General features: G+C 53.3%; 1 protein-coding gene across 8 annotated transcripts in view; it reads right to left on the reverse strand.

Moving 5' to 3' along the window:
• Positions 1–1177: 1177 nt before the first annotated feature.
• LOC116946484 (dystrobrevin beta-like) overlaps positions 1178–16642 on the reverse strand; it is a 79815-nt gene continuing 64350 nt past the window's right edge. For 6 of the 8 annotated variants that reach the window (XM_032961411.2, XM_032961410.2, XM_032961408.2 and 3 more), the window contains 7 exons: positions 16440–16460; positions 12342–12495; positions 11334–11423; positions 10432–10479; positions 8564–8693; positions 7130–7221; positions 1178–5343 (listed from right to left, as the gene is read on the reverse strand). In XM_032961411.2, coding sequence (XP_032817302.2) covers positions 5339–5343; positions 7130–7221; positions 8564–8693; positions 10432–10479; positions 11334–11423; positions 12342–12495; positions 16440–16460 — 540 coding nt within the window. In that variant the 3' untranslated portion in view covers positions 1178–5338. The remainder of the gene's footprint in view (positions 5344–7129; positions 7222–8563; positions 8694–10431; positions 10480–11333; positions 11424–12341; positions 12496–16439; positions 16461–16642) is intronic. The other 2 variants (XM_032961415.2, XM_032961409.2) reach the window with 1 other exon arrangement.

The raw sequence follows: 16642 nt of genomic DNA on the forward strand, positions 1-16642 counted from the left end.
TCTTAACACATCTGTCCATAGGATCCAAGGAATACTGGGCGCGATAATATAGGAATTATTATAATTATTATAGAATTATTATAGATAGGCGCACCTTGTCCTCTCGTGGCAGTGCCGTACGTCCATAATCCAAGCCAGCCAGTCTTCCGGAAAATGTCGAGTGAGAAATGAAGCCCTTGTCACGGCCATCGATTACAGGGGCAGATCCACTCGTCAAAACGGGGCACTGGCCGCTGTCGGACAATGATGACAGAGCCGTGTAATCACCCGGGAAAACCTCACTGAATCTCAACTCTTTTATTCAGGAGGACCCTGCATTGCGATGTTTGGCCAATTCCATTCGTGAGTTTTGCTCTTCTATAAGCGAATCGTGACATTGTAACAGCCCACGGGAGCCAGAACGTGCATTCACACGCGTCAGGTTCTATAGCCAGCCGGTTATTGCCACAACCGATACGTGTCATCACGTCGAGATGGGCTCTCTCGAGGAAATTCGCGACGTAAGGAAGCCACATTGATAGGCGCTGTCCGTGGTGCTGAGTCCACATTGAGAGGCGCTGTCAGTGGTTCTGATTCCACATTGGGAGGCGCTGTCCGTGGTGCTGAGTCCACATTGAGGCGCTGTCCGTGGTGCCGATTCCACATTTGAGAGGCGCTGTCCGTGGTTCTGATTCCACATTGAGAAGCGCTGTCCGTGGTCCTGATTCCATATTGAGAGGCGCTGTCCGTGGTGCTGAGTCCACATTGAGAAGCGCTGTCCGTGGTCCTGATTCAAGATTGAGAGGCGCTGTCCGTGGTGCTGAGTCCCACTGACAAAAGCACTCTTTGGTGCTGATCTCACGCACGTGCGTTCCTGCAGAAGTGTTGACTCTCCGATGTGGTAAGATTACACCTTTTTGTTTTATGTTCCGATAAATCTCTCCCGGGCTCGCCACCACTTCGGATCATGACGGCCCGCTTTTGCTAAACACCTCGTGCGTAACCGTGATCCCCATTGATCGCAGGCATTCCCACAGAAACGAAGATGCACATTAAAGCACAACTCTCACGACAAGCTTAACGCGTCTGGGTGAGGAAGCCACGCAGGCAAAGATCGCGGGGACACGCGTGGAAGTGCGACCGCAGTGAGGGGAGGGAAGCGCCCCCGCCAACGGAGAGAATAAAGCAGGAGGCATCGTGACATCGCAAAATGTCGGCAGTTTTAATCGACGCATTCACTCCAAAAGCGCAAGGCAGGTGGGAACTGACACACGTGGAGGCGAACTTACAGCAGAGCGTGAGCAAGGCCTGTCGATGCACGTTACAACTCGGCAGGTGAAAGCTGAGGACAGCCCGCTCCTCTCTGCCTAACCCACGAAGACACGGACGACTCGAGTCGTGTACAGACTCCTACGCGACTCTTCTTTCATACACGCCAACCTCCAGGGGTCGGGAGGACGAGGAACCATTCTTTTACACTCGTCAATGAATTTAACAATTAAACGTCGGAGCCAGCGAAACGCGACGGTGGTGAAGCGCGGTCACCACACGCCCACTCCTCGTGCGGGGGTCTCCCCGCATATCCTAAACATCACCCCCCCCCCGCCCCCCCCTTCTTGTCCCATGCCCCAGACGCCCACAACTCCTTACCTTCAGCCATAACTATTCTATAGCACACCGCCTCCTTATCACACTGCCCTACACCAACTCCTGTACCGTCTCTCAAATACAGTCTTCACACCAACTCTCACAGCGCCTCGCTTCAATATCTCCCCGCATCTCCTTGCATACCCTCCATCCCCATATCATCACGCAGCTCCTCCTATGTCGACTCTCATGTCCCACATTATATCCTATTCAGTGCACTCAATCTTCAGCAGAGTATTACTCCCTGTAACGTGCCGACGTCTGCAGGCAGGTCGGCTGCAGCAAAGGTGCGTATGAGAGTGCGCGCTGCTTGCGGAGCCTGCAATGCCATGGGAGATGAGTTGAACTCCCAGGCCAGGCCTCACGGCGAAGCCCCCAGTGGTTCGACAACGTTGCGCATTTACAGGTTGCAATATATTACACGTCTAGACGCCTCCGTATCTTTGACGCAATATAAAACCAAATCATATAATCTATAGTTAAGGGATCGGCTTTACAAACCGACTACACTTAGTTACTGCACATTCCATCAAACGTCTCGTCAACAGCAGTGGTGATGACACAGCGAGACACCAAGGCCGCCTTCAAGACGTGGCTCACAACGCGAGGCCGCTTGCTGCTACTGTTGGGACTCGCCACGCAGCAGAGACCACGCACAGTCTCGACTCACGACCACAGTGAAGGTGTAGCGGTGGCAAAGTGGTGAGCGGATTGTGCTCGACAGCCGGCGACAGGGAGGTGCTGGGATGGGCCCTGCACCACCAAATGTACCTTTGGCTGCTCACCCACAATTTCTCTCCTTAGCGGTGTGTGTCCAGACGGCCCTCTCACATCCGAGATGCTACGAGTCCGATCCCAGGTCACGGCTAACATTGGTGACGAGCGATATCTGAAGAAGTCCTGGGTCCACCCACCCCCCCTCACCTCCCGCACTGACAAGCGTGGTGATGTATAGTCAGACTCCCATGATCAAGACCGTGTGGGGGAGAGCATCACTCACTCGTAGATTGGCACGTTCACAGAGCGAGGACTTGACACGTGCAGACCCGTGCGGGGCATGGCTGTGTGGACAGTACAGGAGCCACAGCAGTAAGCACCACATGGGTGGTAGACTTTGTGGCGGCAGTGGAGTTATGGGTAGCTTCAGTGATAGGGCTGGCACTATCACCTAGTCACGTGGTTTACCGGAGGCTTGAGCCAATTTAGACAAAAGTAGGTTAAGGTTAGTGAGTAGTAGCTGGTTTGACAGGTTTGGGGCTATTTCTCCGGCTGGTTCAGTTGAGAGGCCTAATCCTTGTGGCTGCTGGGTTCGCTGAAGAAGACTCGGGCGAGCATTTGGTTTCCTCGTTCGTGTTAGGTCTATGGGGGTTGGCTTGGCCGGCCAGCCAGCATGCTCCACTCATTCTCATTGCAATTCGTGACCTCTTCAAGTTGTATCCGCTCTTTCTCAGCGGTGTTTACCTTGGCCGGCAAAGAAAGCCGGTTCACACCAAGGGCAGTGGAACCTCCTGTTCCCCTGCCGATTCTATCGCCTGACCTACCACCTAATCCACCAGCTGATCTATCACTTGCTCTACCACCTAGACCACCACCTCATCTACAACTTGGTCTACCAGTCAGTCCACCATATGATCTGCCATCTCATTTACCACCTAGTCCACCAGCTGATCTGCCAACTAGTCCACCAGCTGTTCCGCCGCCTGGTCTACCGTCCGATCTACCGATCGGCACGTGCGTTTGCCATGGACAGTATGATTCATAGAAGTCCATGACCCCCGCTGCTCCCTAACCGCGGTTAAAGCCACGGATTATGACGCCACAAAATAGAGGATTAGTCCCGATAAACTTGAGTGCCCTCCCCCCACCAACCACGGCTCCCAATGACCACACGTACCACCCACCCCTAGCGCCTATCGCTCTCCGCACCTTCCTGCACCGTCGGTGAAACGCCACGGCATTGAAGCCGCGTATCGCTTGCTTGCCTCGTGCGCACAACGGACGCCTTGCTTTAGAAACGTTTCGTGGCTTCCGTCGGTTATTCGCAGCAGCAGCAGCAGCGCACCCTAGGCACGATCCCTTCTACAAGGAGCACAGACCCCGACGGGTACTACAGACGAACGGACACGATTAACCAGGCACTCCGCATGCACGACAGTGACAACTCGAAAGAAAAAAACCGCACGCACGCACACGACCGGGCCGCTACATTGAGGAAGCAACCCAACTCCCGGGACAATCACGATGGTTGATTTTTTTTTGTGGAACATGAACTTTTCTGTAGCCATGAGTTTTTTTTGGCAACGCGGCTCACCTGGCGCAGTAAAGAGGGCTTCTCACCGCCCAGCCCTGCTACAGGCGGTGTCGGCAAGCAGGAGGGCCGGGTCCATGAGTTTCGTAGAGCCGATTCAGCGACGACGGATAGTAACAGACTACTTTTATTCGTCATTACTCAGGCCCCTTGAACGAGACAAGGTATCACAGCGGCTGCTCTGATATATTGTCCCGCGAAGGCGGGAAACCCCCCCCTCCTCCCGCCCCCCAGGAGGCACGCCCCTGCCCGATGCCGACGACGTCACCATTGCCGCGACAAACGCTTCCCGTCCAGCGGCACACGTGGGAACAGAAGTCAACGACTTTTTTTTTCAAAACTATTTCCCTGTTATCCGATTAGTCGCATAATCGAACCGATAATAAAGCGATACTGGAATGGATATCCCATCTCCAATAAGCAGTTGGTGGTACAAGGAGACATACATTAACGTGGGTTTGAATGCTCACAATACACGCACAGAACTGAATGCGTGCATAGCTAATCAATTCGTGGGTGGGGGGGGGGAATTGTTACATCCCTGGGGCACAGGTCCATAATGCTCCGTCGCTTGCATGTGAAACCATTCCCGACCTCACGGAGCGCGCAACCATGCCCATCTTCACTCAACCCTGGCAACGGAGAGGCACGTTGGTCAAGTGTGAGACGCAGCGACCTCCCAATGCATACGCACGCTCGCACGCTCGCACGCTCGCTCACGCAGCCGAGAGCTTCGCGAGGCGGAGCTTGCGTTGCCGTTTCCCCTGCAGTGAAACCTTGAACGCACAACACAAGGGGGTGCTCGGTGCGTCTCTTGTCGTGCCTGGTGCTGAAGGAGGACGGGAGGGGCCACGGGAGTGACACGCAGCCTCCTTAGGAACCGAACGAGAGGTTCCCCCCTCTCTCCACCGTGGGTCCATGAAGACAGCAGTGAGCGCTGGTGGCTTACAACAGTGGCGAGGACCGGTCCCGTGTGACGCAACGCTCCTCTCCATCTGTGGCCCGATGCGCGATTCATCGCTGCACAGAGAGAAGCGAGCTCCCAGGTACCAACCCAAGCGCGTACACCACCCTGCGCCACCGTGCGGTACACAGGGAACCCCATTCGAGCCAGGGGTCGCAGAGAGGCCCTACGATTCACTTGGAGCACCACGCAGATGGATGGGCCACACACGGCCACGAGTCACACACTCTATAAGGAAAGCGTTTTTACACAGCGCCTCATGCAGGTTGCAGGCATGTGGACATTCACAATCATCGCTCAGTACAATCCACAACACACGGCGACATTCTTAGCAAATCATTAATATACAGGGGCTGCTGATGATGATGATGATGATTCGAGTGAAGGCTTTCTTGCTTGAGCGAGGAGGTTGTTGCCTCTTGGGTGCCGGAGAACGTAATTCAGCCTGAAGCAAAACAAAAATGCGAAGTCATGAACGGCAAGGATTACAGAGCGTCCACTGACATACCGGAGCGTCCAAGAGCAACTTGACAACACATCGAATTGCAACGTACAGTAAAACCTGGGATTGCGAGCATAATTCTTTCCGGAAACATGTTTGTAATCCAAAGCACTCGTAATATCAAAGCACTCGTATATCAGTTGTGATCACGTGACGCTCGGCAGACCATGCGTATACGTACTGCTCGTATTGCAAGACCTCGCTCGTTTATCAAATAAAAATGTATTAAAAAATGTGTTCGTCTTGCAAAACACTCGCAGACCAAGTTACTCGCAATCCAAGGTTTTACTGTATCTTTAAAGGGTACCCCCGCCCCCCGCCGGCAGCTATCCCTGTGTGGCACAAGATGACTCAGCACCTGGCCTACAAACGGCCAGTTGTCTGCCACTAGGGGGGTGGGGGCAGTGTTTGCTGCCATGTGTAATTCCAACGAGTCATTTGCTGGTAATTTTACAACTTGGCAAATTCGGACCCCGACGCCAGGCACAGAACGGCCTACTCTTGCGAGCGACGTCAGGGGATCTTTAACGTCCACTGTGAAGCAGACGGCGCATGCTATTATTATTATTAAGGTGGTTATTGCACACGGGAGGGACCGCTGGTTCGAACCGTGAACCTCTGCAACGAGCGGCGAACGCGCTACCGCTGCGAGATTCCACATTGGCAAAAACGCTTAAACACACCCTTTACAAGCGCCAGACACTGCCTGTTTTGTTGGTCCACTGCCAGTGTGGATTATTTAAGCGCATTTCCGTCATCAACCTGGGCAGCGTCGTTTAGCGAAGGCGGAGAGCATAGACGTGGGAGCACAGAAGTGCAGTACAACAATGGAATTCGCCACGGCCCCCTTCGTTTTCCGCAACATAGCCACGGAGCTTGTTACACCGCGCACTCTATCCGGGGCACTATCCTGCCTCAGCTTCTGACATCCGATGAGATCTGACGAGGTTCGTGTGCATCGCGTTCACTCGGAGGCTTTTAAACCCCAATACAAGTTTAAGGTAAACAAGTCAGTAAATAAATCATGCACAGGCATGGACTACGTAACGCTCTCTCGCACGCGTTTGTGCCTTTGTGGAAGCATTTGATAAGCGGTACGGATGCCGGCGGGCAGCAATTTTTTTTACTCTCCTTTTGTATCTCCAAATTTTGGGCAGTAACCCTTTGATCAGCGTTAAACAAACTTTGCACAAGCACAATTAGCAAACATAAACTCAACACATTTGCAAATAATACTTTGTGGCTTTAAAACAAAACTTAATATGTATATAATGGGTAACATTTCAGGCAATGGCTAATTCTTCATGGCACATCAATGGGGTTTGATCAAAATGGTTAATTTTCTTCGGGTAAGTCCCGAACGACAGTACAACTTTATCCTAAAGTTTGTCCCGCATTGTGTCACCTTCACGAGCGTTATTGTGCCCTCCCCCTGCTGTTCAGGACGTGAGGTTCCGACGGGGCAGAGCTAACGTGTCAACACATCCAACGTGAGTTGGCAAGCGCTAAAACAAAATAAAACTGTGAAACATATTTCTAAATATATTTATTTGCTTTCTGAAGTCCCCTGGGCACAGGATGGAGCTCAATGGTGATCAGTCAGAGCGTGCCGGTGACCACCGTATGAACAACTGGGCTCTGGGCTCCTCAGCGAGGGTGGAGGTACAGAACAGGTTAAGACGCTAGCGCAGACGCGGACTCTGGGCTGTGGGCCAAGCTCGCGCCTCACCCTGGCAGGCCTCGTCCTCCACCATCTTCCGCTTGGGGGGATCAGCGCGGGCAGCCTCTCCCTGGAACCCAAACTCGGCCCCAACCGGGAACCTGGGACAACACGATGACAACGAGACGACCCAGGGCATTGCGGGCTGTGCGTCAAGAGGTGTAACAGAATGACACGCGCACGCACGCACGCACGCTGCACCTGACCTCGTCAGATCTCGCACGTGAAGCAAGTTGGAGCCTGCCGAGTAGTTGGATGGGAGACTGTCTGGGGAATGCCAGGTGTTGTAGGTGTGGGTTGAGAGGGTGATCAGGAGGTAGTAGTACACAGCGACAGATTCTGCATGCCGTGTGGATCTTTGAGCGTTACCCCCCACCCCCCTCTTGCGTGGGTGAGTTTTCTCCGGGTACTGCCGGTTTTCTTCCACAAGCAAAAAACACCCACTGATGTAATTGGCCAAACATCCCAATAATGCAGGACCCTTCTGAAAAGCAGGCTTGAGGCTCTCCTGGTTAAAAAAGGGGCATTATTATTATTACTTCCATTTCAGATTAAAAGCCTTAAGTGACAACGCCGTAAGGTAATACAAAGCAGCTAGATGTTCCCCTTCCGGAATCCCAATCATGGTTTGACATGCAGGAGCCCGGATTCGAATCCCGTTGTCAGATTTCACGCCCGCATCATTGAAACGTGACCACGTCACCCCGCGACGCGTAGCATTCCCTCCAGCGCCCCCCCCCGCCGCCCAATCCAGTCTCGCATCGTCAACTCCAAGATGACCCTTTGCAATGTTTAAGATTCTCCGTGAACTCGCCCCCCTGTCTACCTCCTACTCCCCTCTCGTCTAAAACTATTCCTCTAAACGCGCTCCCCTAACTTAGGCTTTCACGGCGAATATCACGATTCGGTGCATTGGTTTACTTTTTAGATCGTTGCGTGGGTATAATGTCTCTACGTTTTGTTTTAAAATTGGATCAGGAAGCTCTTTCACGCAAGAGCTGAGCTTTTGTCAATGCCTGACGATGCTGGATAAACTCTCCAGCGAGATGTTGTTGTACGAAATTAACAAGACTTTTTCTTGCTCTTCCAACGTAACCGGTTTTCTTCAAAGCAGAATCAATTTGGCACATTTGCCCATGGCACACAGTTTGGCTGTGTTGGGTGGTGAAGGGTTATCGTAAAAAAAAAAACGACATTATAACCTACACGACCTAATCCAAAGAAAATCAACTATGAAGCGTTCTCCTATCTCTCCCCGTCTCATCTCACTCTCGCCCCCACACGTGCCCCCCCACCCCCCCACCCCCTTCACATTCTCTCTGCCCCAGCAGCAACGCTCGTACCCCCGCACGTTGCGCCAACGTTCATTTCAGCGGCGGCAGCAGCACGGGCCGCGGGGAGTGCGAGGAAGCGAGGTGGGGGCAGCGTGGGGACGTGACTCACGAGGACGGCCCTGCTCTGCGAACGCCGTAGCTGCGCTCGGGGGCGACCGTCGGGGAGAAGGCCATCATCTCCTCCAGCTGGGCTCTCAGCAGCTCAGAGTCCAGCCCTCCCTGCTCGGGTCCGGTGCCCACTTGCGGGGCACACGGCCAACCAACGAACAAACACAGATTCGCATCATCACCCAGCGCAGAAATCCTCTCTCGTCAAGATGCGTCGGGCAAAAACAGTGTCAGATGGTGAAAGTCTAAGGAGAGAGGGATTAAACATGTTAAAGAAGCACTACGACTGAATGGCTACAATAATGCTCAAATTAACAGAGCATTGAATGCCAAACCAAGACCGAACAACAAAACTGCTGAAAGTGATCAGATTGTCAAAACAATTAAAATACCATATATCTCAGGAGTAACTGACAAATTAGCCCGCGTTTTGCAAAAGCAAAACATTAAAGTAAGATTTGGTACGGTACACACAATTCAAAAACTAGTGTCTTGTACTAAAGATGAATTACCCAAGTTATCAACAGCAGGTGTATATCAGATAAATTGCTTGTGCGGTAAGTGTTATATTGGACAGACGGGACGTAACATTAGCGTAAGACTAAAAGAACACCAAAAGAACATGAAATTCTCTCAAACACAACTGTCGGCAGTGGCAGAACATGCTTGCCAACAAGGACACTCAATTTATTTTTTTAACGTTGAAGTATTATGCAAAACTAATTATTACTGGCCAAGACTAATTAGAGAATCCATCGAAATTGAGGGAAATACCAATAACTTTAACCGCTCCGATAGCTACAGACTTAGCACAGCCTGGAAGCGTATTAAGTAATACACAATACATTGATTCCTCTATAAAGGAATTGTAATTACTAATGAACTGATCACTAATCTATTATATAATTACAATACCCCCCCCTCCAACCTCCGCCTCTGATCTAGAAACCTGATGGGGTTCAGTGATGACTTCGTCCTGCACTATTTGACACCCCAAGCAGGTGGATGGCTTCACTCTTCAGGCAAATCGCCCGAAGATGCTGGATGTAATTACCAGCGAAACGTCGTACTACTCAAATTCTAAATGTTGTGGATTCACCCTTCAAACACACCGGTGGGCTAAAGAAGTCACTGATTTGCATTTGGTTAACATGAAACATTTGTTTTACTGATCTAACCCACAAACCTTTATTATGAAAAACACAACGTACACACGCACACAAAGGTTACCCCCCCCCCACCCACCCAGCGCCGTTAATCCGCATCCGGTCACACGCACCTCCGATGAGCAGGGTTGGCTACGTGCGGTGCGAAAGAGGTTCAACATACGTGCACCTACGCCCCGTGCAGGTCCCCCACAGCCGCAGCGCTTGGGCCTCGGGGTTCCGGTATTAGCGGCTGACGTTAGAGGGGGTTGTGCCGTGACGGTTAATCGGCGGCTCGAAAGCGATGGTTTCACCCGGCTATCGCTTGGCCAGTGCTGCCAACTTGGCGACCCTTTTTGGATTTCCCAGGGACAACATTTTTTGTCTGAGCGACTATTGACAACAATCTAGCGACTCTCAGGGACGAGGGGACATGATGCGGATTTAAGAACAATCCCCGATTCACATGAAGAATCCCGTAACAGTTTTACCTGTGCGTCTAGCGCAAGCTGATCCCGAATCAAGCTTGCCAAACAAGCGCGCACGCGCGCCGTCGGGCGGGCCAGCAAGTAGGCACACCCGACACATGACACCACTCGCCCAGCGCTCACAAGAGGAGCATCTGCGTAAGCACACGGCGCGCCGTCAGCGTTGATCCACCTACGTCAACGGCAGTCACCGCTGCCAGGCCGTCACGGCGAGGTCTGCCACGTCTCCCACGTACCTCTGTCTGGGTCGTTGCCGACGCCTTCTTCATCTCCTCGTCCGTTGTCTGCGGAGAAAGTTTCAGCGGCACACGATTAGCGTCGCGCTGGGACCGAACGGGAGGCGATTTGGGTGGGTGTGCTCAACAGGAGGCCGGCAGGGAATAACGAGAATTGAAACCGATTGGCCAACATCAGAGAGAGCCTTCTTATGGCCCAGTGTCACCAGTGTCCGACGAGAGAATGGCAACAGGCGAACAAGTACATTTATACTCTTTGGTTCTTTCGGTACAGTCACGTAGGTAAGAAATAATTAAATCGGTGATTTAATTTAGTTGTTTTCAATTTTTGTTTTATTTCATTTAAATTTGTATTTATTTTTCTACCTACGTGACTTTACCGAAAGAATCAAAGAGTATGGATCCTTGCAGTCACGAAAACTTCAAATCTAGTACATTTATAGCTCAGGGTGCATTGTCCTTGCACTGTTCGCCTTTTGGCGTTCTCTGGTCTGACACTGGTGGTGAGACTAGGCCATAACCAAGGCTGCTGTCTCTGGTACAGGCCAATCAGTTTCCAAGACAATGCCCATCTCTTATCAGAGCCGTGTTTGTTTGCATGTTCACCATAAGTACTCTGTGTGTGCCTTAATGCAGACTTGATTCCTCGCAAAAGGTATCTAATTGGTGTTTGAACATCTTAACACCTTCATTTTAAGACTTTGATACTCGCAAAAAGGTTCTGTGACATAACCAGAATCATTAGTTTTTTTGAGCGTCCTGTATGCCGGGCCATCTCGGGAGCACTCTTAACGGAACACCGAGGGCCAACGAAGACCACGGGGGGCCGCACGCCCCCTCCAGTGCGCGGGGACCGAAGGACCCACGTAACCCCTGCCACGCCGGCCGCCGCCCTCGCCCACCTGAGTTGAGCTCCCGCACCAGCGACGACATGGTGTTGGTGATCGAGTCGGCCGCGACGAGCAGGTCGTTACGAAGATTCCTGCGGGCGCCTGGGCACGACACGCGCACAACGACAACAACCGCCGTTCGCCACTGTGGGGCGGAGAGACGTCACCACGGCACTTTGTGCCAGGCTAGGTGTACACGTATAAAGGACAAAAATCCCCCTTACAGCCTTAACGGACATTTGGGGCAAGTGCTGTTATCAAGCACCTTACAGCCCACAATGGGGCGGTGTGGTGAGCAACATGGCTCATCGCCTTTGTCTCCATACAACGTACATATTTATGGCCGTTTCAAACCTCGGCAAGGCCCAGGACCAGTTTATATAATCGCCAACGACGTTGACCGTGGCCGAAAATCCAACTAAGGCCATTGTGCCCGTCGGCAAAGTGAGCCAACCACCGCGCCACCACTCCACCCTCACACACGCGGGTGCGTTCGTGCGCAGACACACGCACGCACGCACATGGAATCCCGTACCACTTATTATCCTGCTGCTTCAGTCCGAATTCCTTCCATTGGCACAGACAGAGGCGCAACGCCGCTACGTGGGGGGCCCCACGCTGGCGGGATGTGAACTACCTCGCCTGGTATGCAGGAGGTTGTGAGTTCGATGCCAACCCTGACGCCTGTACATTCGGAGTTGGCATATATTTTCCCGGTGCTGGTCGTATGGATTTTTCTCCGCATTTAGAAACAATGTGTGAGAGTATTTGGTTGCTATAATTTCTACGTGATGATAAGCCACTTCGTTGAGCTGTGATACGCGATAGCCAGGTCGCTTGTGAAAAGGCTTCATAGCAGCTCCGCAGGGCCTTACTTGGTAAAAGTAAAAAAAAAATTGTTCAGGTTTAGTTTACGGTGAACACGGGGACAAGGGGGCAGAGTGGAGGCCACTGGCCCCCACGGCGTTGGCCGGGTAGCGCCTACCCCACCACCAACCCGGGCCGTGCGATCGTCATCACCTTGCGCGAAGGCCTCCTGCACATCACCGCCGACGCCGGTCAGCGAGTCCTGCGGCGTGTGCGTCGGCGTGGAGCCGGCCGACGTCGACCGGATCGGCATGGGCATCGGTCGCGCCATCGTGTGGCTCGGAGACGACCGCGGGGAGCTCTGCGTCTGCGGGGGAGTCAACGGCGGTCGCGGTGAACGGCGGTCGCGGTGAACGGCGGACACGGTGAACGGCGGACACGGTGAACGGCGGACACGGTGAACGGCGGACACGCTGAACGGCGGACACGGTGAACGGCGGACGTGGTGCACGGCGGACACGGTGAACGGCGGTCGCGGTGAACGGCGGTCGCGGTGAACGGCGGACACGGTGAACGGCGGACACGGTGAACGGCGGACACGGTGAACGGCGGACACGGTGAACGGCGGACACGGTGAACGGCGGACGTGGTGAACGGCGGACGCGGTGAACGGCGGACACGGTGAACGGCGGACACGGTGAACGGCGGACACGAGTGAACGGCGGACACGGTGAACGGCAGACATGGTGAACGGCGGACACGGTGAACGGCGGACACGGTGAACGGCGGACACGAGTGAACGGCGGACGCGGTGAACGGCGGACGCGGTGAACGGCGGACGCGGTGAACGGCGGACGCGGTGAACGGCGGACGCGGTGAACGGCGGACACGGTGAACGGCGGACACGAGTGAACGGTGGACACGGTGAACGGCGGACACGGTGAACGGCGGACACGAGTGAACGGCGGACACGAGTGAACGGCGGACACGGTGAACGGCGGACACGGTGAACGGCGGACACGGTGAACGGCGGACACGAGTGAACGGCGGACACGAGTGAACGGCGGACACGAGTGAACGGCGGACACGAGTGAACGGCGGACACGGTGACCGGCGGACACGGTGACCGGCGGACGCGTGCGCGAGCAGTACCGGGCAGAGCGGCGGGCGAGCGGCCGCGCAATCTCAACTTACGAAGATTTACATCGCGACTTAACTCCAAAGGCGCTTTAGAAAGATTATAAAAAAATAAAATTGTACAGAAGATGATCGTGGTTGAGACAAAGAGTGGGGGGGGGGAGGGTTATTAAAAGTGGTGTCATCATGCTGACGGGTTAGGAGAACAAATGCGAGTGGTTAAGGAGGGGTAGAGGGTAGTGACAGGGGTTGGGGTAGGCCTGGTCATAGCCGAGCGGGGTGGGCAGGGAGTAGCAGTAGTAGGATACACAGCACGCAACAGGCATCACATGGTACGTAACATTTGGCACAAGGGTACACGACACAACACACGGGTAACAAAGAACACGAGACAACAAAGACAAAAATCCCCAGTGCAGCCTTAAACTGGATAATGGGCTGTGTGCCGTTAGCGGCCACCTATGAAGGCCATGGCACATGGCAGCTCACTGCACATCAAACAAAGCACACCATACTCGCCCACATAGCACGCATCGTAAACAAAGATCCCCCGTATAGCCTCAACAGACTCTTGGGGCAAGTGCTGTTAGCGAGCAGCACCTATGAAGGCCAACACGGCACACGAGGGAGTGGGTATGAACAGTACCACGCCCGGCCACCTTTGGCTCCCCAGTGCGCATGTTGTTTGCACACTGCACCAGGAACTCATTTAACGGTGAGTCGATCTAGGGGAGGCCCAGGACCGGTTCAGATAATCGTCACCGGTGTTGGCCGTGAGCGGGAATCGAACTCTGCTCAACGGGTTCGTAGCGCAATGCGCTTACCACCACACTACCGCTCCCCCACATATAAACACGCACGCCCATGCACACGCGCTCGCCCATGCACACGCGCTCGCACGCGCAACACACGGCAGCGTCGCCACATTCTGGGAGAGCTGCCACGCGGCGTCGTTCACAACGAGGCCACTGTGACATCGCCGCTCTTTGTACAAACACTTCACGCCCGTGCACATTTGCACGAGTTGTTCACAAAGGCGATGTCCCCGAAGCATGTTTTGCATTCACATACAAAACGCAGTCCATGCATTTGCCAAGCTTGGTCACTTTCAAGGTCAAGGAACAAAGGCAAATATCCCCTGTATAGGCTACGCACACTGTTCCGGCAGGTGCTGTTACGGAAGCAACCTGCTAATGGCACGGCGCACGTGAGGGCGATTGGCCAACAGCGATGATTTTTACACACCGCACCAGGTACTTATATAAAGGCTGAGCCGATTTAGGAGAATCCCCGAACCAGTTGAGATATTTGTCACCAGTCTTAACCGTGAGCTGGAATCGAACACAGTTTGGCCGGTTCATAGGGCAGTGCACTCACCACTGCACCACCGCTCCCCATAGCAGCAGCAACAACAACAGCCACCATTCGCCACTAAGTGGTGTTGACGTCACCACAGCGCTTGCGCCAGGCTAGGTTCCACTTTGAGGCCACGTGAAGTGTCAAAGAGTGATGCGACAGACCCAGGTGCCGCGGGTTGACTGCCTGAGATGGCCGGCAGATGCGCCACATGTGCTCCCTACTGGGCCAACTCGCTGCGTTTTTAGCCGCAGACGCACACACGTGAGAGTGTGCCTTCCCGAGAGGTTTATAAGCGACGAGAGGCTTCACAGATCTAGGACGGAAGACAAATGAAGTCTGCCGTGGTCCTCGCTTGCGGCGTGTTTTTTTCTCCCCGCTCTCGCCACTGCGCCGCGCGGCGCGTTCTTCGGCGAAGCGCGTCGCTGCACACGGCATTTTCTCATGTCGCCACGGCACGCCGCGTACGGGTGAACTCTAAGCGGCCTTCATCGTAGCAGCAGCAGCGGCGGCGGCGGCAGCAACAGCAGCGGCAGCAGTCTCCCCGGCAAAACCATGCAATTTATTTTCCTGCACGTTGAGGCGTTTGCCACGGGTTAGCACACCAGATAATGATTTACCTAGCAGGGCTGCTGCCACAGTGCTGTAACAGCTAGCAGCAGCAGCAGCAGCCCACTGGACTGGCAATGCAGAGGTCGCCAGTTCCAGATCGATCTCCCAGCGCGGCGGTTGAAACAACGGGGCAAAGTTTATTAAATCACCAACCCCCCCCGCCCTACACCACTTCCACCCACCGCCACCGCCTATGTCCACCCAGCAGAATAAATGGGAATGCCACGCAGTTAGTCTATGATTGGCAGGTCACGAGCGGTGGGGTAAAGTGTGGGTAACTCCAACCTCTTGCAAGACGACTGGACAGTGTGGCTGGCCGGAACACCTCTCTTTGCACTGGCTCTCTTGAGCTCTGGAGCCCTTTCGCCAGGAGTGGCTTGAGCAAGCAATTGCAGGGCTGCACCTTTCTATTTTTTTTGTTACACAACACAGGAGCGGCACACGTCTCTGCTAGATAATCACTTCTTTACGAGTCAGGGGTTGCGAACGGGGCAGAGAGAATTCGGCTCAAGGGCAGCACCAAATTCCAACTCACTGCTTGGGGACTTGAATTTACCCGATGTGAAGGTGCGATATCAAGGAATGGAGATGATGATGACAATAATTCACTGTACTGGGTCTCCTTGTGCTAAAAAGAGAAGAGTTGCCCAGGGTCATTCATGCAAAAGTTCAGGGTCAAAAACACCAAGAACACTCCCACTAAATATATTTAGTTTCAAACTCATTCCACATTCTGGGTTATCAAACATTAAGTCGACCTTCTGTTCTGCATTCCAATAAAATATATGTGTTGACAACATCGTTAATATATATCGTATCGTGATTCGTCTAAACCTGGCACTAACCAACAACATTTGTTTAACCGAACTCTGTACCGGATTTAACTGGTACATAGTTTAGGCTGAATGCTTTCACAACACCGTCAAGGTCGAAAGGAGTTCAGAGTTTGTTTTACTTTAATAAATGATGCTGCTTAACTTATTATTGCAGGCCAAAACTCAAAACGTATTTTTTTCCTTGCGTAAATAGAAACGGGAGGTCGTTTTTTTTTGTTGTTTCTTTGGGATAAAACACGATCATTGAAACCTTGCAGAATTACGTGTGCGTAATCTCAACAGCCTGTGAAGAGCAAGTGGCATGGAGGCACCCACGCAAAGCAACAGCAGCAGGAGCAACAGGAGTGCAGCTGAAGGAGGAGACACTTACTGCCTGTTTCTGTTCCTCTTCCTACAACAGGAGGCAGAACACAGAGCATCACAGAAGAATTAGCCAAGGAGTATGAAGAGAGAGGGCAGAGGGAGGACAGGAGAGGGAGGAGGAAGAGCGAGGATGAGGAGGAAGAAGAAGGGAAGGCGTCGGAAGGAGGAGAGCCAGAAGGAAGGGGAGAGGAAGGAGGAAAATTCTGGGAC

Source organism: Petromyzon marinus, chromosome 27 (assembly GCF_048934315.1).
Source record: "Petromyzon marinus isolate PM22_M1 ecotype Great Lakes invasive population chromosome 27, UKy_Petmar_22M1.pri1.0, whole genome shotgun sequence".
Taxonomy (NCBI): Eukaryota; Metazoa; Chordata; class Hyperoartia; order Petromyzontiformes; family Petromyzontidae; genus Petromyzon; species Petromyzon marinus.